The 22,464-nt window shown below is 39.0% G+C and overlaps 2 protein-coding genes across 11 annotated transcripts in view; one reads left to right on the top strand and one right to left on the bottom strand.

The window, feature by feature from the left end:
• The window catches only part of slc37a3 (solute carrier family 37 member 3), a 63,669-nt gene that overhangs the window by 5,931 nt on the left and 35,274 nt on the right, over positions 1-22,464 (bottom strand). For 2 of the 9 annotated variants that reach the window (XM_077501032.1, XM_077501029.1), the window contains exons 4-6: positions 11,999-12,158; positions 3,026-4,467; positions 1,807-2,021 (exon numbers count right to left, since the gene is read on the bottom strand). In XM_077501032.1, coding sequence (XP_077357158.1) covers positions 1,807-1,883 — 77 coding nt within the window. In that variant the 5' untranslated portion in view covers positions 1,884-2,021; positions 3,026-4,467; positions 11,999-12,158. Of the gene's footprint in view, positions 1-1,806; positions 2,022-3,025; positions 4,468-6,347; positions 7,333-11,979; positions 12,159-22,464 lie in introns of those variants that run through there. The other 7 variants (XM_077501030.1, XM_077501031.1, XM_077501037.1 and 4 more) reach the window with 7 other exon arrangements.
• Positions 3,929-13,854, top strand: LOC144004090 (DENN domain-containing protein 2A-like). Of its 2 annotated transcripts, none has more exons than XM_077501028.1 (19): positions 3,929-4,108; positions 6,381-7,154; positions 7,712-7,788; positions 7,884-7,975; positions 8,144-8,317; positions 8,377-8,470; positions 9,765-9,812; positions 9,880-10,076; positions 10,136-10,245; positions 11,203-11,272; positions 11,840-11,917; positions 12,004-12,144; positions 12,350-12,498; positions 12,636-12,813; positions 12,876-12,917; positions 12,987-13,074; positions 13,143-13,400; positions 13,522-13,608; positions 13,711-13,854. In XM_077501028.1, exons 2-19 carry the CDS (start codon positions 6,439-6,441, stop codon positions 13,740-13,742), a joined length of 2,631 nt encoding a protein of 876 aa, XP_077357154.1. In that variant the 5' UTR covers positions 3,929-4,108; positions 6,381-6,438; the 3' UTR covers positions 13,743-13,854. The 2 variants fall into 2 exon arrangements, with proteins under 2 accessions (XP_077357154.1, XP_077357153.1); XM_077501027.1 differs by having other exon boundaries at positions 9,762-9,812.

The following is a 22,464-nucleotide window of genomic DNA, read 5'->3' as shown; positions in this document are numbered from 1 at the left end:
GAGGACGAAAAAGTGAGGAGATGAAAAATAAGAATACAAAATGGGAAGTAAACATAAAGATGAAGATAAGACTGGGCAATCAAATGGACTTTAATCATTTATTTGAGTTGATTTATCAGGATGATGAAGGCCTTGTTCAAAGCATGTGCCCGATGATATGCACTAACAACAAAGCTGCAAACAGATTGAATTTATAAAAGTCAGGGTTGCCAAATATGCCACTTTATCACTATATTGACTGACATTCACGAACCATATAACATATATTTTTGTTTTATTTATTTTTTTTCAAATCTGAAGAGCCAGAAAACTTGGTCATTTTCCATAATCTGAAGGAAAAATGCACCAAAAATCACATTTTTGTGAAAAAAATCAAGGATTTCATTTGAAGCCTATATTAATAGTTTGAGCTGAATAGCACACATATTTCACGTAAATTGCTGACAACCAGAGTGTGAATCTAAAAACAGGAAACTGTGCAGGAAAGCAACTCATCTTTTCTGCTGAGCTTCGCCCCGACTAACCGGCACACGTAATTAAACATTAACTCAACCACTAAAGCTTTAAACAAAGAAAGGCGCAGCAGTTCTATACTTAACCAGTAAGAATTGGCGAGATATGTATCGGGCCAATACCGACCTTATTTTAAGTTATTGGGGACTCATTGAGGTTGCCAAAACCTGCCACCAATACTAAAGGGGGGGGGGGAATCTGACATCAAGGACGCGAGTGGGAGAGTTCACAATTTTTTGTCATTGTGTTAAATGAAATTTTATATATCAAAACTAAAGTACTACAGGTACACTATATCGTGAGTACTCAACGAGTTAAAACTCATACTAGGGCTGTGCAATTAATCAAAATTCAATTACAATTTCAATTATTACACTCCACAATTACAAAATGAGCGTAATCGTAAAAGAAAAATAATAATTTTTGAGGTGTTTAAATGTATACATTTACACCTTTTTTTTAAAAAAATATTAAAATAACTAATTTAATATTTTTTTCATCCAAAAGGAACTTGCATTAGTTTTTCAAAAAATTGTATGTCTTAATATATATATATATATATATATATATATATATATATATATATATATATATATATATATATATATATATATATATAATTTATTTTTTATTTACTTTTTCCATGTCTCTCATTTTCTTGTTTTGTACAAAAAAATAAATAATCATTCTACTGCACAGTGCACTTCAAGTTTTTGCCAACATGAATAAATAAATAAATAAATAAATATTACGGTATTATAAAAAATTCTGTTTGGTCCAAAAAGTACTTACATAATTATTGTGTTTCTGTTTTTTTAATTGGTATTAATATTTTAAATGTAAACACATTTTCTTGTTTTGTACCAAAAAGTAACCGTTTGAGTTATCATGATTTCAATTATTGCCAAAATAATCGTGATTATTATTTTTCCCCATAATCGAGCAGCCCTAACGTTAAAGTTATCAGTATATTAATCAGTTTACTTTCCATCATTCAAAAATTTACATTTAAATGAGACCAAAAAAACATAAAAAAAATTTCTGCTGTGTCCTTTGGAAATCACTATGCATAGTTCACAGTCACACTATCCTGACAACATAAGCGCCAAGACCTTTGACCCCTGTGAATACCTTACATAGATTCACACCTTGTTTTAAAACGGCACTCCACATTTCCTTTCACATGCAAACAAAACAAAACAAAACAAACACCAGGAACCTGCCTGACAGTAAGACACTAAACACATCCAACAGGTTTAGGTCTTAAAAATGCAAATAGAATTCCCAAATTACCTAAAAAAGGTGAGGAGGAATGCGACCAGGTGATGATGGGTGTACTGTGACAGGTAGCCACAGCATGAGGGAGGCATCACAGGAGTGACCGGAGGGAGGAGGAGAATATGGAGGTTGGTTGGTGGGAATCTTCGGGGGGCGAGGAAGGACGGGAAGGGAGTTCAGCTAAAAGGCCAGGTGGGACAAGCACATCACAGGGGCCAATTACACAGTGCCTAAAAAGAGGGAAGTCAATGTTAAACCTTACTTTAGGAACACAAGCTTTCAATTTCAAGTTCATTTTTCTACTGTGTGTGTCAAGATTCCTTTACTTGTGATAAAATGCCATTCTATTGACGATTCTGATCTTAAGTCAATGGCAGTGAAATAACACTCTCTTCTCATTGAAAAGTATTGGAGTTTGGATCGTTGTAATTTGATTTGTGAGGATTGTTGTGATTTCAAGATGGGATGAATTGTCGTTTGACTACTAGAAGAATCTGCCTGGTTTGTATGCTGTCACGGTCAAAAGCAATATGCCGTTTGTTTTCATCGTGTAAAGGAAACATTTGCATTACGTTGTATTGGGGAAAAATCAGCAATGCCCGGATGTTCGGAATGTAAGTAGCCTACATTAAAAAATGAAATAAAATTTAAAAAAAATGTGTGGCCGCAACAACAATCAGACTAAACTGATTGTACTCTAATTATCTGTTACAATGATAATATCCCCCCCAAAAAAAAAAACAATTCACGTCTGTTAGTTTTATTATGTGATCCTGTATAATTTACTTATTTGTAATGGTGGAAAAGCTTCTGTTTAATCTCACCGTATACAGGAAATGACAGCAATAAAATGTTATTGCATGTACCTTGAACGCAGCAGCTCACAATTAACTGTACAAAATTCCCAATTTTTAATCGACGCTCTTTGCAAGAATTTGTGTTTTAAAACACAATGACAAACCTCGTGGTTTATTTAAAAGTATATTACCTGAGCGCCTAACACGAATATGTTGAAGTTTTTTTTTTTAATAAGTGAGCGAGAAAGAAGAGATACACGTCGAACAATTATCATGTGCCACATTGGGTGACCAACTGAGGCGAAAATGTTGCGACAGAGCCTCTCTTGACACCAGCATCCCTTTCCTCAGAAAACAAAGACAACCCGCAGCAAAGGAAAGTTAGAAAAAACACCCTTCGGTTGATTAATGGCAACGAAAACAACGACGGTTCTTACCTTCCCGCTCGTGTTAGGTAGAAGCTAGCACACAGTTTGGCCGTAAACATCTGTTTACAGTGGAGCTACATCATAGTGACGTCACTGCGGGGCGGACGCGTAGTCGGGGAGCTACCGCCGCCAGCAGGCCAGGGGTCGAATTACAGCCCAAAGGCACAATAAATATATTTTAACTGTAGAGGTGTCAAAAGTACTCACACCTGTAATTAAGTGGAAGTACAGATAAAAGTATTTAAAAAAAAAAAAAAAAAACAGCTAACATTGTTGCAGACTTTAATGAAATGAAGACAATGTTTTTCCATAGCTTTCTCATGTCGTGAATTGACTAACAAAAAAAATAAAAATAAAAAAATGCTAAATTAGCTGTCGAACAAACAGAAAAACTACACCTTGCCTGTATGTGTTTGTCTCTATTAGAGAGGAGAATTTTAGTTTCGGGGCTGGCACTGGACACAACACATTCGTCACAAATTATTTTTGGAGCCAACAACACTAAATGATTCTCTTAAATAAGGCCATAACTGGGGAATAATTTGCTACTCTGAATCTGTGGTGTTATTGCCTTTAAACCTCCCAGGTTAATGTTGGAAATTATTTATCATGGCATCATTTTATTTTCATTTTTATTTATTTATTTTTTATCACAAAGAAACTGGTATTGAACAGGGGTGTGTAGACTTTTTTTTTAATCCAGTGTGTAAAATGTCTACATTGATTTGAAAATGTTTTGGTGGGAAAACGTGGACTACTGATTAATATGGATGAGGTGTTTAAGGAATGTGGAAATGATTAATGCATCTGATATTGCTTTAATTTATGTAGCCTGTGACATGGACAACCTCACTTGGGGGGGGGGGGGGGGGGGGGGGGGAGAGAGAGAGAGAGAGAGAGAGAGAGAGAGAGAGAGAGAGCGCTCAGGCTCTGTTTGAAGAGAGTGAGCGAAAGTGGATGGATGTAGTGGACCAAATGAATGGACCTAGATAGAAAAATCCTCCTGGAATGCAAGTGTTGAATTCTTTATATGGGGCATCCATAACGTCGAGTCCTCTTTTTTTGCATGAGGAAAGTGTATTACACCAGCAGGTAGGTTGAAAAGCTATCTGTTGTAATTTTAATTTGATGTCTTAATAGATAGTTAAATACTGATTTTGCGTTTGCCTTAAAATATTCTTGATAAGAGTTAAGCCGACAGTCAGGATTGGGAGAGTGACCTCACCCTTGACCGTTAGCCCTTTCATGTGTGTAACATGAAGAAGAACAATAAACAACAACAAATGAAGTAGAACATGAAACAATGATGATAAGACAAACTATTGGCATTGGGACCAATATTGACACGGTTATAGAGCTGGGAAATGAACTCCATCTGGGAACGTCTCTTGAGACAGGAATGAAGAAGTGAGCCGGGCTGTGCTCTGACGTTCCTCTGAGGATCTATGAGCCTGATGAAAGTAGCAGAAAAAAAAGATCTTATAAATAAAATATGCATCTATCCCGCTGGCTCACAAATACGCACTTGAAAGAGGATTTTAATCTCGCATTCTTCCCGAAAAACAGAAAAATAAACAGCTCCCATGGTAGTCAAAGCATAAATGACGTACTCAAGTCATACTGTATTGTTTAACTCTTTGACCGCCAAAAACGTTTAATAACGATTAGTAAAATCACAATGTATGCCGCCATAAACGTTAAATGATGTCAACAATGTTTTTTGTGTTGTTTTGTTTTGTTTTATTTTTTATCAATGGGAAGTTCACCGTCTAAGTGCAGCACGCGGTGCCTGGTCAATGAGTTGTGGAATCAAAAAACACTCACTATCTATGACCAGCAGATGGCAGGATTTTATCTCTTTTAAATGGGCTCATTGTGTATGAAATTACAATGAAACATGATTAAATCTGATTAAATTGAACATTTTCAAGGATGATGTAAATGATCAAAGCCTTTGTAATATTACTTCTTTTTTTTTTTGATAATGTGTGGCGGTAAGAGGGTGCAAAGTCATTGTGAAAGGGCAGAAAAGCAGAAGTGGACTATTATGAAAAACAGAAAATAGATTAACAATAACAGATTAACTCCATCCAGTACTTGGGAAATAAAAGCCACATTTGCCTTGCGGTTTCCACCACATCCATTCAGGAATAAAATGTTTCTCCAATTAGGGCTTCCCATTTCCCCTGGTTTATTATTAAAAGATAATAGTTTGCTGAAACGGGCGACAGTCCAACTATGTGTTTATTTTGCAAAGGCCGATGAGGGGAAGACGCTCGGGGTTCATCGGCCTCTCCGGCTCAATTTTCCCACCGCTGCTGGAAAGGGACCATCTCAAGTGACTCATTGGGGAGTTCAGGACATTCGTAAAAGTCTGTTCAGCTCTTTCTCTGCATAACAGGGCAAAGGTCACATTTATTTATAGTATTGGATCATTCATAACTGTTCGATTTAGGCTGAGGTGTGCAAACTTTTGCGCCCAGAGGCAACATTTGATGTTTACAACGGACAGATGGACCAGGGCATTCTTAAAAAATAAATAAATGTGTATTTAAAATCTGTAACAGTTTATTATAATGATAATAAAGAACTCACTTTATTTGATTTAAAAAATGTATTTAACCAATAATTTGATCAAAAAATGTTATGTAAAATTGTGTATTTTTCTTAATATTTTCTTATCATCAATAAATCGATTATTTATTCATAGGAATAGCAGTTGAGCCAGGCTATTCATTTAATTCAACACGTTTTCGATTTGTATTTGAATTTAATTTAATTAGGTGTGTTCAATATCACTTTTTTCAGGCCGATACCAGTATGAGTACTCAACTCCTTAGTAGTAACTGATAACAAGTACAGATACCACTAGTACTTTTGACACATTTCTAAACAATAATAGCAATGATTTTAAAGAAACATCTACATATCCTAACTTAGCCTTTCACCTTAAAATTACGTAAAAATTTATGTCAATTTTCTATTCTTCTAATTGGTCAATTCTAGTTCTTGATCGGTCACAAGAGGATTCACGAGTACCAATATCTTAAAATAAGGCTGGAATCGCACAAACGCTGGTATCTGGTATTGGTTTAATTATAATTGACCAATTAACTAATTAATATGTCAAATGTATTTTTTACTCTCAACCTGTTCACATCAAGAACCACCTAAAAAATGTTATCTGTATACTAAATGCAAACAAATTGCACTTTAAAATCGAACTCAACAAATGCACTATACTAAAAATAAAATCTAAAAAATCCCACTATAACATTGTGCACTGTGTGAACATTTAAATGAGTGATATTAATAGAGGGTGCCCACGTACCACTAAATCACTCTTGTTTCCTCATCGGTTTAGATGAAAGCAGCGAGAGAAGCGCTGTCATCAAAGAAGCTTTGCGTCACGTTGGATCACAATGGCTCATCGGAAGATCACTTCAGACCATCGAAGCGATGAGAATGGACTTCTGGTGGACAACAAGTTCCCTGTATCCGCCGCCGGCTGCAACATCAAGGATAAGATCTCTCTTTGGGAGGGAAAAGAACCCTTGAAGTCCTCCTCTGCAGGATTGACCAACGCAGGTGAGCAGAGCGAGAGAGACAAAGCCAAGAAAGTAGAAGTTAAGAAAATGTTTTCTAATCAAGACATTTGGAAACGTTCAGAATCGAGGCCATCAGTTGAGAAACAGCAAACAGAATCCGAGAATATGAGCACCTATGAGGAGCATAAAGAGAATGTGCAAATGATTGATTCAAGGCCTTGCTCGACTCCACTCAAGGACCAGCTAAAGACATTAGCAAGAACAACAACATTAGAACAAAGCGACCAAGATAAGAGGGCAGTGTTCACCCTTTTTAAAAAGCTGGATGCTATGGGTCCCAATCACGGGAAGACTCCCCCGGAGCTCGGAAACTACTTCAGCCCGCCAAGCAAGGACAAAACAACTGAATGGAAGAGGAAAGACAACATGTGCACCGAGTTGGGGTCTCCCCCTGTCAATCCGCTCCCCAAACCCAAGCGCACCTTCCAGCATCCTGCCACTAAAGGGCAGCGCAACCTTCCTCCGCTGCCCAAAACCGCCTCGAGATCTTTGCCTGGTGCCAAAAGGGGACCACAAAACCACCACGACAGGTAAAACCAAAGTCAAATTTAACATTTGAAAAATCTCACGGCACACCACCAAACAAAAATGGGACCACATCCAACACACAAATACACGTACACGTTACTGAAATAGTTTACAGTACAGGACTCATTATTTTCTGTAATGCAATTAAATGAGCAAAAAAATGCCATACATTCTGGATTCATTACAAATCAATTGAAATATTTTAAGCCTTTTATTATTTTAACATTGCTGATTATGGCTTACAGATTAAGAAAACTCAAATATCCTATCTCAAAATATTAGAATATTTCCTCAGACCAAGTTAAAAAAAATGCCATAATCAACAATATTAAAACAATAAAAAACTTGCAATATTTCATTTGATTTGTAATGAATTCAGAATGTATGGCATTTTTGCTTATTTAATTGCATTACGGAAAATACTGGACTTTATCACAATATTCTAATTTTCTGAGACAGTCCTGTATATCCTTTCATACAATACTGTTGTATTTGGGAAAAGCACAGTATAAGTGCATTTCATTTATCATGGAAAAATAACACGCTGTTATTTTGACAGGAAAACACTTGCCTGTGAAGACGACCCAACTTCAAAGCGCTCACTGACTCTGGAGCATCACTATGAAGACATATTGGGTAAGTACAACAGCATGGACAAAACCAACCATGTTGCAGTGTCAAATTCTTCAATAACGCGAGTGAGTTGAACTCCATATTTGGCCTTCTTCCAGACAAAGAGAACCCGTATGAGGACATAGAGTTGGAGAGTCAATGCTCCAAGCAGTCTTCTTTGCCCTCCTCTCCTGGTGCTGACACAAGCAAGGTTTCCCATCTCAGATCTCGTGAATGTATTGCAACTAAATCAGATGGTTTCTAGAATTGCAATGTGGTTTTAAGAGGTGGTTCAGGCACTGAAGGCCCAAGTAGCAAAAGTCACTGATGTAGATGGAATTCAATCCACATCCTTCTGATAGTCTTTCTCCCCATGCAGGCTACAAGGCCAGCTTTCTTTCGGCACAATTCTGGCGGAGGTTTGAAGCTGCGTCGGGGTAAGCACAGTGGCAGTAGCAGCGGTGTTGCTTCCCCATCCCAACTCAGCCCCCCGTCGACCCCGACTGATCCCCCATGGTCACCCGACAGCCGCACTTCCCGCAGGATCCCAACGGTATGTTTTCTGCAAGAATTGCCTCAATTCTCCTGTAATGCTACAACTTGTTTTTCAAGGTGGTCTTGAGGATCAAAAGCATCTTTGAGGCTCGGATCGGGAAGAAACACCTCAGGAGGATTTATCAATATGCTGAGACCAGCTCAGGAAGAGGTGATGACTTGCTCCATTCGATTTAGCTGTGACTGAATTTGACGTTAGAGTGCTGTTGATTGCAAACATAACCACTCTTGTTTTCTGGGTTTGATCACATGACACTCACAATACAATGTTAATTTTAGTCAACAGCAGGGTGGGGTGCTGGATAAAAGGTCAGAGCAATTGATCTTCTTAACTAATTTGCTCCCAAAAACGTATAAAACATTCTATTTTAAAACATTATACATGGTCCCAATTATTATTTTTTTGCTAGAGCATACAGAATGTTTTGATGCAGCTTCTGACCTGAAGAGGTCGCTTAAAGCAATAGTAGTTATTAGGGGTGTGAATTGCCTAGTACCTGACGATTCGATTCGTATCACGATTCACAGGTCACGATTCGATTCGATACCGATTAATCCCGATACGAATTTATAAGTCGATTGTTGCGATTTTTTTTCATTCAAATTTAGAAAATACTAATCAGTAAGCTTGTAGAGTGTAAGATTTATATGAAAATGTATTATTTATTTATCTGAAATTTCAGTCTTATAGAGGTTGTAATCTGTTTCATGTTTGAACAGCATTAAAATAAAATATTAAGGCTTAATGTTCCGTTCATATAACATTCTTCCATGCTCAAGGTGTGAATCCTAACCCGAAGTCAGACGTTTTGTTGAATATTTTTCCATTAAAAATGGAAGTTTAAAAATCGATTCACAAAAAAAAAAAAAGGCAATGATGATAAGACGTTGAATCCGTTGAATCCGGATACCGAATGAACAATTCTGAGCTCTTAAAAAAAAAAAAAAAAAAAAAAATCGATTTTTTTTTTATTGAATCGATTCGAGAATCGCGCGATGTAGTATCGCGATATATCGCCGAATCGATTTTTTTAAACACCCCTAGTAGTTATTACAAAAAAACGGCCAGAAGGTGGCAGCAGAGTATAAGAGATCAACCAGGGGCCATGTTACTACAAGCTCTTTTCGCCATTGTTTTCAACAGGTTTGTGAATAATGATGTAACTTAGCTATATTCTAATTGCTGTAAAACTATACTTGTTTTCTCTGACAAAAGAAGAGACTCTAATCTTTCTTTTGGTAGGTTCCATGTTTTTATATCAATAGAACACAATATTCTGTGGGCCTTGCAAATTCAGTCACGATCCAGTAAAACAGCCAGGAGCGAAGAGGGTTGCTTCAGTGAAAATGGCTGGGAGTGAATGAGTTAATTGTTATTTCACAAAGGCAACATTAATTAGAATTCTGCACTGAATATTGAAATGTTGCGCTTTTGTTGACAGTAGCTGCCGAAAACAGCGATTCCGAGAGTGAATTTGAAGAGCGAGCCAAAGGTACGGATCGTCACATCTCTCAAGAGCTTTGCAGATTTTCCTTCATCAACTCTTTGTTCTGTCGCAGCCCACCAACAAAGGTTGGCCTCGGTGCAGTCCATACTGAGCCTCACGGGGGTCCAGTGCAACAGCGCCAAAGCCAGAAGCTTGGATAATCATCACCGCCGGCAGCTCTTTGACTGCTTCCTGGTTGTGTCGCTAAAGAAGGCCAAAACGGCTTCTGGCCATTATGTTCCTCAAGTTACACAGCAGTTCCCCCCAAAGGTCAGAAATGCTTTGTTCCATTTGCTTGCACCCTGTAATGTCCTCTTGTTGTGTTGCAGCTGGAACGAAACTTCAAATTCTTGAGGGAGACCGAGGATCAGCTCACGGTTATACCCAAATTTTGCTTCCCAGATACTAAAGATTGGGAGCCGACAGACAACTACCCGAGGTGAGGGCATGTCATGACATATTTGTCATTTAAAAAAAAAATAAAAAAATCACAAAAGCTAACAGGAATGTAGAAGTCTATGTCAAACGTCCATCCATCCATTCCAGTTTACAGTCCAGGGGTGGGCAAAGAGCCACGTTTGAGCTGGGTCATCATCCATAGATGATGTAAAAAAAAAAAAAAAAAAAAAAAAAAAAAAAAAAAAAAAAAAAAAAGTAAAAATATATGCGGAAAAAAAACAAAACAAAACAAAACAAAAACTCTGAAATTGTGAAATTGTTTATTTTAACATTAATTTATAAATTATGTAACGACAATTGAGTAATTAATTACGTGATAAAAGATATTGAGACTTTTGATTAGGTGATATTATTCTACTAATACATTTTCATTTGAATATTTGCAATAAATTTATCAGTCAACTAATTATTTCATGATTTTTTTTTTAAGTCATTGAATATAATTTTAATTGACCAATTTTGGGGAAAACAGCAAAGACAAAAACAAAAATCTGTGTTTTTCCCCCTTAGGTTCTCTGACTACTTATATAACATTTACTATTATTTGCTATTTTTACTTAAATGTTGTTTTTAAACAAAATTTAGATCCACAAGGCTGTAGCCTTGGACCCCTCAAGTTCTCTCTATGCAATATTTATGACATTCACGTTTACTATCACTTACATTGCATTTATTGTCAACAGTTGGCCAAGGGTGTGCAAACCTTTGAGCTCTATTTTGGATTTTTGAGATGGCCAGCACAAATCAGTGCACAAATTTGAGAGGGTTTGTAAATTCTCAGTGGGCCGGAATGAAGAATGGTGTGGACCATATGTGGTCTGTGGACGATACTTTACCCACCCTTGGTTTATTCATTTAATTTATGTTTTACATTGTCAGTCATAACATGGCAATAATGGCTCTATTTGTGTATTTAACGTGACTCATCCCTCCTTAGTGAGATGTTCTCCTTCGTCTTGACTGGAGAGGATGGAAGCAGGAGCTTCGGCTACTGCCGCCGTTTACTGGTAAATACAAAGAAATAAGAGCTGCCAGGGAACAGGAAGAGGCCAAATACACGGCTGAATAAATAACTGTGGCAAAAATGTTGGCACGCCTCTGGGAAAACAGGAAGTGCGTGTCTGGGAAAGTGTGCATGGACAGTGTGTGTGTCTGTGTATGTATACACTATGTGTGTGTTTGCATTGTGTCCGCTAGAGCAGTGATTGATTTGTGGGAAATGATCAAATTTTACTTAATTAGACAGAAAATGATTGTTTGCCACATATAATGTATCTTTACTTATCCGTTTCAGCCTGTTCAGAGGTAGCAAATCCAGGTTCAGAAAGTAAAAACCCTGCCACAGTTTGGCTTTAGCCCTTGATGCTAGCTAGCTCCCTAGCAGGTAGGTAAATTAGCACCATGGGAGCTACCTAGGGAGCTAGCTAGCTAGCACCTGGGGCTAAAGCCAAACTGTGGCAAGGTTTTTACTTTCTGGATGTGGATTTTCCACCTCTGCCTTTGATATACCTTGACTAAGCTGTTGTACAACAGTGTCAAATATATTGTGCCCCTTTGAAATTTGTTGCTTTCAGCCTAATGGTAGAGGAAAACGTCTGCCGGAGGTCTACTGCATTGTGAGCCACCTTGGTTGTTTCAAACTCTTTTCCAAGGTAAAGCCCCCCCCCCCCAAAAAAAAAAAAAACATGGCCCTGTGCAATGAATGTGGTAATACATCACGTGTGTGACTCTACTGTAGGTGCTGGATGAGGTGGAGAGGCGGAGGGCTCTGTCTCCCGCTCTGGTGCAGCCGTTCATGAGAGCCATCATGGAGGCCCACTTTCCGGCTCCGGGCAGGACCATCACCGTCAAGACTTTCCTGCCTGGCTCGGGCACGGAGGTACATTGTGTCTGCTGGTGGCAATGAGAAGCGACTTTTTCAATATCGATATCATAATCATAATTCATCAGCATGTGTAATTTTGTGCTGTGTACTGTATGTGTGAGATGGTGTGTATGCATAAATTATCTTTTTTTTTTTTTAATTTACTAATAATTGCCTCCAGTACAGCTGAGCAATGGAGTTGTCTTTCCTTCCCTGATAGGTGATAGAGTTGAGCAGACCGTCCGACTCGCATTTGGAGCACGTGGACTTTGAGTGTCTTCTCTCATGCCTGAGTCCCAGGCTGCTCGTCAGGGTGTTTGCTTCTCTGCTTCTGGAGCGCAGGGTTATATTGACAGCGGACAAACTCAGGTTTGGACATGAAGAATATACTAATTCACCACTAGATGGCAGAAGTTCAAATTGGCCTTGTGTTAGTATTCAAAATCATGCAGTGTAGGAACCATAGTTGTCATGAGCTCCATCCCAATTTTTTTTTTTTTTTTTAGTACCCTGTCCCAGTGCTGCCATGCGGTGGTAGCTCTCCTGTACCCGTTTGTGTGGCAGCACACCTACATCCCCGTGCTGCCCTCTAGCATGCTGGACATGGTGTGTACCCCGACCCCTTTCCTGGTGGGCCTGCTGTCCAGCTCCTTGCCTCAGCTGAGCAAGCTGCCCCGGGAAGAGGTCAGCCCTGTTTGGACACGCGAACTCTCACAATGATATTGATTTGTCACTTGCGCATGCAGGTTCTGCTTGTCCATTTGGGGAAAAGTCGATTCATAAAACAGGTGGGTTCTTCGTAAAAGCAGCCGGCATGTGGAGTGGAGACACGATAGCATTTTTGGCCTCTTTTGAAGATGGATGACGAAGACTCTATCCTGCCTTCTAAGCTTCAGTCCGCTCTGGAGAATGTTTTGGAGAGGAGACGAGAGCTTGCTGGCGGAGGTGACACCATTAATGGTAACACAAGTGCGTATGGCATCCACTCGTGATTGATCTTATCTCCTCTTTAGACCACCTCAGCACTGTTGTGTCCGAGGCCTTTGTTCGCTTCTTTGTTGAGCTGGTAGGCCACTATCCCCTCTTCTTCTTCAACGAACGGGAGGACGACGTCTCCTGGCCGCCGTCCGTCCCTTGCTCCTTCCAGCGGGAGGCCTTCCGGAAGGCCGTCCCCTCCAAGACAACGAGGCACTTCCTGGAGGTCTTCATGCAGACGCAGATGTTCGGCTGCTTCATCCAGGAGAGGGAGCTACATGGGCCCAGTCTGAGAGGTTTCCATGCTATAGTGGCCATTATTATTTTTCATGGCTTTTTTTTTGCAGGATTCGGTACAGTGGGACATTGACTGGAATTTCAAATGTAACTTCAAAATGTGATTTGTTTTCCCCTCAGGGCTTTTTGAAATGAGGGTGCACGAATATCTAGACACCATCCACGAGAGTGAACACCGGAGGGTTAATCGCTTTCTCAAAGGTTTGGGTAAGTATATTTATTTATTAGGACTGACTCAGAAATTATTTTTGTTGTGTTGATGCTGTAGCCAATTAACTTGGCTTATTTTTCTTTTCTTTTTTTCTATAGGGAACAGAATGAAATTTTTGTCCAAGAAATAATGACCTAGAAAGGACATTGACTTTTTCCTGGATTTTTTTAAACACATTTTTTTTTTTTGTCAATAAAACAACAAGCAATGAAAATAAATAAAAAGTTACATGATTAATGTAACATGATTCAAGAGTAATGCATTAAAATGAAAGCAGTGTGTCTATATATGACAGTGCCTTAATATGATAATGGACTGCTTTTTATATAGCGCTTTAACTACACCATATCGTGCCAAAGCGCTTTACAATTTAAGCCTTTCATGGTCACCAGGGGTGAAGATCTAACACACAACCCACAAATAGTTGAAAGCGCTTGAAAATAATAATAAATGTGACTACCGGTAATTTGTTATGATAGTCACCAGGATCCACTAGGAGGCAGTAAAATGTTTTCTTTTCTTTTTATTTTTTTGTGGTTGGGTGTTAGCCGCACAGTTTAATGTCAACACTCACTGGTCTAAACATTAGGTACATTTGAACGACCAAAACTGAGATCCCAACATAAAATAATATATGACAATTTTTATTTATTTATTTATTTTTTTTAAAGGATGTAGTTTGCAGTGGTGCAGAACTATATTATAGCATACTGAGTAGTCAATGTAATATTTTAGTTTACAATTCTATATGCTGGTATACAGTATTTTTTTCACAAGAATTGTGAAAATGTTCCTGGGTCAATTTGACTTAGTTTAAACTATCAAAAAGTGTCAGAAATGGGGAAAAGTAATCCCCATAAACATTATGTGTCATTATTATCACTCCTGATACTTGTTTCCCAGAAACAGCAATAAAGTTCCTGGGTCAATTTGACCCACATCACATTTACTTATCAAAATGTGTCAGATGGAATTGAAAAAAAACAAAAAAAAACATTAAACACTGTTTCGAACTCCAATGTGATAATTAAGCCTCCTCCTGATGTTCATTCTCATGCATAGTAATAATGTTCCTAGGTCAATTTAACCTACATCCGATGACTTATCTCAAAGTGTCAGACGCTACTAGTATAAGTCATTATTAACCCTCGTTTCATTTCTCAGGAGCAGCTACAATGTGTCTGGGTCATTTTGACCCACGTGAAATTTACTTTTCAAAAAGTGTCCTATTTCCCTATAATCATTGTTGTGTCATTAATTATTTATCATTGCTTTCATTTTTTACTTCATTATTTAAATTCAAAATGGGTCAATTTGACCTGCAATGTAACGAGAGGTTCAACTCAACTTGCAACTAACTAACTGTAACGAGCCTTAAAATTAAACACGCTGATTATACCTGAAGCTGAGCACATTGATTTTTTTTTTTTTTCTTTGAAATGTTTGCCTGGCAACATAACGGGGTTTAAAAGGCACCAAGAAAACGCTGTGCTCATTCAGCATTCACGTGCCAACTGTACCCAATGACTGGTCCACATGCCACACATTCACGAACCGCACAACTGCTGTGTTTGTGTGTTCAGAGCCACTGAGGCCTCGTCCTTACAAAGAGTTTTTGGCTTCAGTGTCGTGGTGGCGGGCGAACACTATTTTCGGGATGTGAGTCATGGAAATGAAGCCGCTCACAAAGAGGAAAAGCACATCTTTTGTGAAAGCATAACGGGTGTGGAGAAGAGAACATATTTTGTCTCTCGACCTGAGAACTGCCGCATCGAACCTTCGCCCTGATGGACATATGTTGATGCATAAACAACACAAATGTGCTGCACATGCAGATTGTGCACGTCAACTATTAAATAGGTTCATGAGCCAGGAAAAAAAAAAAAAAAAAAAAGAAGCTCCATCGTATCAGAAAGACTGTCAAATCCTGACTTCAGGGCAAAACAATTGTAAGAGGAATTAAATACAAGCTGACGCAGGTGAGTGATCCCATCACACAAAAAGAAGTCACTAACAACAGAATAGAAAAAAAATAAACAAAACTCCAGAAAATTTTATAACTATTAGAAAAAATAATCACCAAATATGAAAATTAATCATGACAAAAGCGTATTGGAAATGGCATCATGATCATACCATAAATGTGGCTGCAGGCCATGTGTACACACAACATCTGATTAAGGCAAACTACTCATGTATACTGTCAAAAGGATTTTCTGTCTTTGTTAACACAAATGCTGCGTAAGCAATGGATGAAGACATGAACTTTTACAATCTGAGCAGCATTATTGCAACTAACTTGCCATTTGTGTTGTAAATGTGAGCATTTATCAATATTGTACTGTAGCCAGTGGCGAGCGGTGACTTTTTCCAGTGGGCTTGCTGAAGTGTCACATATGCGAGTGTCCGCAAGGCCGCAAGCTGAAAAATTTTGGTTTTTTTTTATTATTAACTTCTATATTAAATATTATTTTATACCACTGTGTATAAAATAAAAGGAAAATTTTCAGGACTGACGCAGGTTGATACGCACACACTCTAATGTAACCATCTCCGTGGTGAGTGAAATCCCAAAAATCACAATTTGCCAATTCGCTGGAATTTACAGTATTCGGAACTGGCTCGTGCTCATGATGTGGGCTCAACCTGGGAGAAGGAAAAAAACAAAGTTTGCTAGCCAAGTAAGCTAATTATGCGCATGCACGTTGACAGGCCATGCAGCTTGACTGTCAACTTTTTGCCATTCAAAAGGCTCACGTTTTAGAAACCTCTCGGAACAAACAACTTTATTTTTCATTGCGCATGCGCGAAAGCTGTCGGCCTTCCGGTTTACAAAGCCGAACTTCCTCTCGCGAGACATCCGTTTATCGCGATTTATCGTGCATTCCAACTATCCTACTCGGCTTTCCACCTTTCCACCACAGGAATTTAAGACCAAAGCAGTAGAACTAAGGTACTGTATAACTATAATTATTTCAATTATTTTATTGAAGGGCTTGGGCATGCACCACTTTAATAGCCTACTATGACCGCTCACCACTGGTAGAGGTGGGAGGGGGGGGGGTATTTGTGTGTGGACACTTGGCCAGATGCCACAAACTCAAAAATGTTCCCAGACTGCTTTTGTACGAAACACCTGGGCTTCAGCTCAAGCGGACGGGCGCATTATTGCGGAAGTAATTATGGTTGAAATCAATTCCAGTCAGCGAGGGTTGGCGCCCGGAGATTTCAACTTCTCTGCGGAAGATTGCTCCGCACACGTGTCACATGTTTTTGCCCACTAAGCAGGAGAATTCTTATCGCCCTCTTGAAAAACTTGCAAAGAAAACTTGGTATGCTTTACGTACATTGCAGTGAAAGAGTATTTGCCCACTCCTCGATTTTTTATCTTAAAAAAGAAAAAGAAAAAAGAAAATGTAAATGTCATCCAGGCCCTGAAAGAGCGAAGCAAGACCATCCCGTCATGTTGAGGTTGCTTTGATCAAATGCTGAGATATTAAAATTGGCTTGATGATCCACAAGGTTTTCAAATCCATAAAAAAGAAATTCTGAACACTCTTTAAAGTGACAGCACTGCTCCCCGTTTTGTCGAAATGTAATAAAAATTCAGGAAGGGACAAATATTTCTACGGCACCGTATGTAAAACATCGTACAAACTTCATGGCCCATAAAAAGTAAACCACCAACTTGACATGACTTCTCTCTCATTTTAAAGTTTGCCTGCAGCCACGTTTGACACTCCCTCCAGGTGGCCTTGTACGAATGACATGATTTATGGAGACTTTAGGGAAGGCGCGGTAAGCGAGCGTCACTCGTCGTCATAAGTCACAACTTCATATTTTTCAAACCTGCTATGGACATTTGTTTCTATGACCCTAATATCCCTTGTGCGTTGTGATATTTTATATATATTTTTCTAGGTTGCCTTGGAGTATTTTCATCAAACTACAAAACGGAATCATTGAGTTCAATTTAGTGTAAAAGTGAAAGCGAAGAGTGGATGGGCCAGGTGGGGGAGGGGTGGTGGTGGGTTCCATGCAAACAATCCATGTCCCAAAAACTGCCTGCAGCCGACAGCTTGTTGTCCTGGCTGCAGGTGCAACGTCCAGCTGCGAGCGAGCGCCACCGCGCATGCCAGCGGCCTGAATCATTTCCGCTGGCCAGATGGGGAACCATCAAAGCCCATTTGGGAACGCCGGCAATTGCGATTCCCACAGAAATTGCCCGTGAAGGCAAGACTGAAGTGAAAACTCTCAAGTCCAGAATCCCAGTACATATCTTTGTGCGATTCCATTCAAGGATTTTTTAATTGGAACATTTTGTTTTTGATATGAGTCAGTCACGTCTTTTAAATTCAAACCGATATTCCGATTCAAATCTGTTTTCAATACAACGCTAATATTAATCATGTTAATACTAATATTACAAGATCTTAATGAGTTTTCTTCACTATTAAAAACTAATTTACTCCCAATAACGTATAAATACGTTTTTTAATGCTCTACGTGTCCCAAAGACGTATTTATACGTTTTTTTTGTGTGTTTTTTTTTATGCTAGAGCATACAGAAGGCTTTGATGCAGCCTCTCAACTGCAAAGAACGGTTGCAGAAATGGTAGTTATTACACAAACGGCCAGCAGTTGGCAGCAGAGCAAAGGAGATCAACCAGGGCCATGTAGAAAAAAAGCTCAATTACTTACAATTTACAAAAGAGGAGACTTTAATCTTTCTTTTGATAGGTTCCATGCTTTTATAGCAATAGAACATAATATTCTGTGGCCCTTGCAAAATCTGTCAAAATCCAGTAAAACAGCCGGGAGCGAACGGGATTGCGAAATGTGATAATGGCTGGGAGTGAATGACTTAAGTACTCTTTTTCTTGGTTTATGTCTGCATAACTCTATTATACTGCCTCTCGGTGGCCAAGGCAGGTATAACAGATTGTGACCGGAGAATGTTTTTTTTTTTTTTTTTTTCTTTCGATATGTGAAGAGGAAAGAAGAAGTGAGAGGTGAGTGAGAATCAACCGCCCCATGCACAACAAACTTGTGGGTCGTACGCTTGACCCTTTTTTCAGGCCTCCTTTCATAGTAAAAAAAAAAAGAGAGACGGCGAGCAAGAGTTGAAGAAGGAGGCTGAGGAGTCTGGCTGGGGCCACACACGTGGATTTCGCAGGCCTGATGAGGGTGCGTCAGTCCGGACTCCCGACTGTCTCGTCGCTATTAGTCATGCTATCGGAGGCTTGCAACATTGCAACCTCAACTTCCCACCATACGTCTTTCACTTTCTCTTGCTCAGGTTGATGAAAACGTCACAAACCCGGATTTCTAATGTGCTGTAGGCCTCTAGAAAAAGGGTGCACTCTTGTTATGCCAAACAGGTGGACAAACCACTAAAATTGCTTTAAAACTGTCATTTTCAACATCAACAAAAATTGTTTGAATCAGGGTTCTTCTTATACAACAAATTTTTGGTTCAAGGACTAAAAACAAGACCCTTTATTTTGTCAGCTTGAACCGCCTATATGTAAAAAGAAAATGGTGTGAATTGTCATGCAAAAGAATGAAATGCTCAACCATTTAAATTTACTTTGCTTTGAGAAATACTCACATGAGAATTTTGATTCTAGAACTGAAAACCAGGAACCGGTCCCAGCACTAAGGTTTGGCTGCAACCATCACGACATTAACAACTTTTTGGCGCCAAACATAATATGCAATCAAATAGGTGAACAATTGTCATACTAAACTCTTGAATATGTGAACAAAACACTTCAAGGTTGGGGAACAAATTAGAAAGTACCGTATTTTCCGCACTATAAGGCGCACCTAAAAGCCTTCAATTGTTTCAAAAGCTGACCATGAGCCTTATAATCCAGTGCGCCTTATATATGGATCAATATTGAGCCGCAACAGGTCTCGCTGTCAAGACGCTATCGGTGACCCTGCACGATCGGTGACGTGCATGCGCAGAAGATCCCGCCATCTTGGATCGCTAGCTAATAATACTAATACTTTACCTCAGAGGAAATAATAAAACAGCTGTTTTTTTTCATTTTGGGAGTGAATGGAGTTGTCAGAAAGCTGGTTTGTAATCTTTTAATAAAGTTTGACTGAACGATCTGACTGTTTTGTTGACATTCCCTTTAGCGCAGCACCATCTAATGGATGCATAACATAACCACAGCCTCTACTGTAGCGCCTTATATATGGAAAAGGTTTGAAAATATGTCATACTTTGAAGGTGCGCCTTATAATGAGGTGCGCCTTATAGTGAAAACTAATGAGAAAACTAAATAAGTCTGTGTGGGGTGTAGCGCTAAAAAAGGAAGCTCTCAATTAGTTTAAGTTAGGGGTCCTCAGACTTGGAATATTAATCTAGGACTGATAACCAGGAACCATTCTGGGTCCCACCCCTACATTGACACTAAACATAAGACAGCAAGTGAACAATTGTTAAGACAAACTGTGAAAACAAACAAACAAACAAAAGCTTCAATCTCATCACACCACAATTTCCAACATCATCCCTGCATCCCACTTTGAGGAGAGAGTGCGCGTGTGTGGCCACTGGAGTGGACACGCACTCTTGCACTCCAAGTTGTCTTTGTCAGTGCAGTTGCAGGGTGGTCCGCGCCATTGGTACATCAACTCATCTCTCCCCATCCGCTGCTTTGTGTGTGTTCTCTACCTTTCTTTCAACACATTTTAAGGCTTTGTATTGCTTGCATTTAGCTCTTCTCATTAAGCCCAACAATCCTAAATCGGATTAATTATGCACCTTCATTGGATCCTATTTTTACCAAATGTGGCGATTAAATTTGTCATTTAATTGTATTTCAATGAGGTTAACTATATCCATACAGAAACTCGTAAAGGAGAAAATATGTCTTTTTTTCTCCTCTAGATGGTGCTCTTAGTTTAAAGATAAAGGCTAGTGCAATAGAAACTGATTAAATTTCCACTGCATCTTTAAACCAAAAGCACCATCGAGAGGAGAAAAAATAGAGCACAAGGATTGACGCTTTATTTTCCCATTTTGGCGCAAAGTCACCACTAGCTAAATTAAAGATACTGGATGCAGAAAATGGAATTTCAAATCGCAACTACCACCTGTGGCCCAAAAAAAAAAAAAAAAAAAAAAAAATGAAACCGCATTTTCCCTTGTTCGCAGACGGGGTGGGAAATTGCGACCCGAATTTTGTCTGAAAACTTTGCCAGAGGTTTGCAGGAGAAGCTCAAGGTGTTCATTTACTAATTAGAAGATAAACGCTCAAATAAAAAGGCTATTGTAAAGTTTTTTTGTTTGTTTGCTTTTTTGCAAATGGTTAAAGAGAGCAACTTCAAAAAAAAAAAAAAAAAAGAGAGAGCAGCTTTAATCAAATCCATCCTCAACTTTTCCATTATATGTTCCATTTCAACTTTTCACTTTGGTGACACTATCCAAACACATGCAGGACGTGGATATCTATGACACTTGGATTGTTTTTTCTGGGCTAAAAATCAGTAATTGAAATGTATTTCTTCCCACAAGTTAAACAAAAAGGCAGTGAATCACCTTCCCCCGTCTATTAACGTCTCAACAAAACTGAACTTCCAGGAGTTCAATTACGAGTCGGATATCATTTCATTCGGCGCGAGCACGGGTTGATTCAATTCAATGCTTGAGTGCAGACACGTTTACAAGTTTCTCTCCATCTTCCTCTTTCTTTGCCGAGCGGCTCGCTCGCCAGTGTCAACATGGCTGCGCGCTGCCAGTCAGTTGACAACAGTTTGCTTTCTTTTTTTCTTTTCTGCAAAAATTTTATTCTGCCTGGAAACGTGAGCCAGCGATGGATGAACAGCCAAAATAGACTCGAAAGTGGTGACGATTAAAAACTCATTTGGACGAGGAATAAGTTATTGTTGTTTGGTTTTAACAAGGCTGTTTTAACAAGTGATCCGCTTGCAATTAGTCTTGAACTTGTCACTTACTCATTCATCATCGCGTTAATCCTCGCCTTATCTGCTGGTTTTACTGCGTAGCTGTCACATAGGCACCTTTAAACTGCTTTCACTTTTGTGCGTCCTCCATGTGTGTAACCTGTTATAGTATTAGCACAGGCCGTGTATACGTTCTTGCCATCAAGCTGCTGTCAAATGGTAAGCACTTAAATGTGTTCGTAGTTGTCGCCTAAATCCTACAGAATGTTGAATGACACAGATTTGTTTTGGCGATGATGCAGATTGTTATGATGATTCATTTTTCAACTGAACTTTCACCATTGTTGTCAATTTTGTGGTTGTTGAAGCCAAAACTATGCTAACAGCAGCAGGATTATGATTAACAAAAACGAATGAAATACATAAGATTTCGGGGATTATTTTAAATGTTTTTATATTTAATTCTGTCATGTTTCGGTTTTGTTTGGGTTGGGTTTTGTTTTATTTTGGTGAGTGTTTGTCTGGTGTTCTTGTGTGTTTCCCCTGTCTCGTTATGTCTGAGTAGGTCCACCTGTGTGCCATCCCCCTTCCCAGTGTGTGTTGACCTAATTGAGTCAAGTTTATCTAAGTCTGGTCAAGTTTCTCCACGTCTACTCCAGCCTCTCACGTGATGCCAAGTCAAGTGTTCCTCTCTCACATAATGCCAATTGAAGTGTTCCTCTCTCACATCATGCCAGGTCAAGTGTTCCTCTCTCACATCATGCCAAGTCAAGTGTTCCTCTCTCACATCATGCCAATTGAAGTGTTCCCCTCTCACATCATGCCAAGTCAAGTGTTCCTCTCTCACATCATGTCAAGTCAAGTGTTCCTCTCTCACATCATGCCAAGTGAAGTGTTCCTCTCTCACATCATGCCAATTGAAGTGTTCC

The sequence above is a fragment of the Festucalex cinctus genome, chromosome 16, assembly GCF_051991245.1.
Source record: "Festucalex cinctus isolate MCC-2025b chromosome 16, RoL_Fcin_1.0, whole genome shotgun sequence".
Lineage (NCBI taxonomy): Eukaryota > Metazoa > Chordata > Actinopteri > Syngnathiformes > Syngnathidae > Festucalex > Festucalex cinctus.
Note: the sequence above shows the minus strand (reverse complement) of the source record. Positions and strands in the feature narration are given on the sequence as shown.

What these genes read in the sequence shown, in the direction of transcription:
- LOC144004090 (XM_077501027.1), top strand. Translation starts at nt 6,439, where the DNA reads ATGGCTCATCGGAAGATCACTTCAGACCATCGAAGCGATGAGAATGGA. An exon ending in TGCCTGGCTCGGGCACGGAG is followed by an intron (nt 12,145 to 12,349) that starts GTACATTGTGTC and finishes CTTCCCTGATAG; the next exon opens with GTGATAGAGTTGAGCAGACC. An exon ending in TTGACAGCGGACAAACTCAG is followed by an intron (nt 12,499 to 12,635) that starts GTTTGGACATGA and finishes TTTTTTTTTTAG; the next exon opens with TACCCTGTCCCAGTGCTGCC.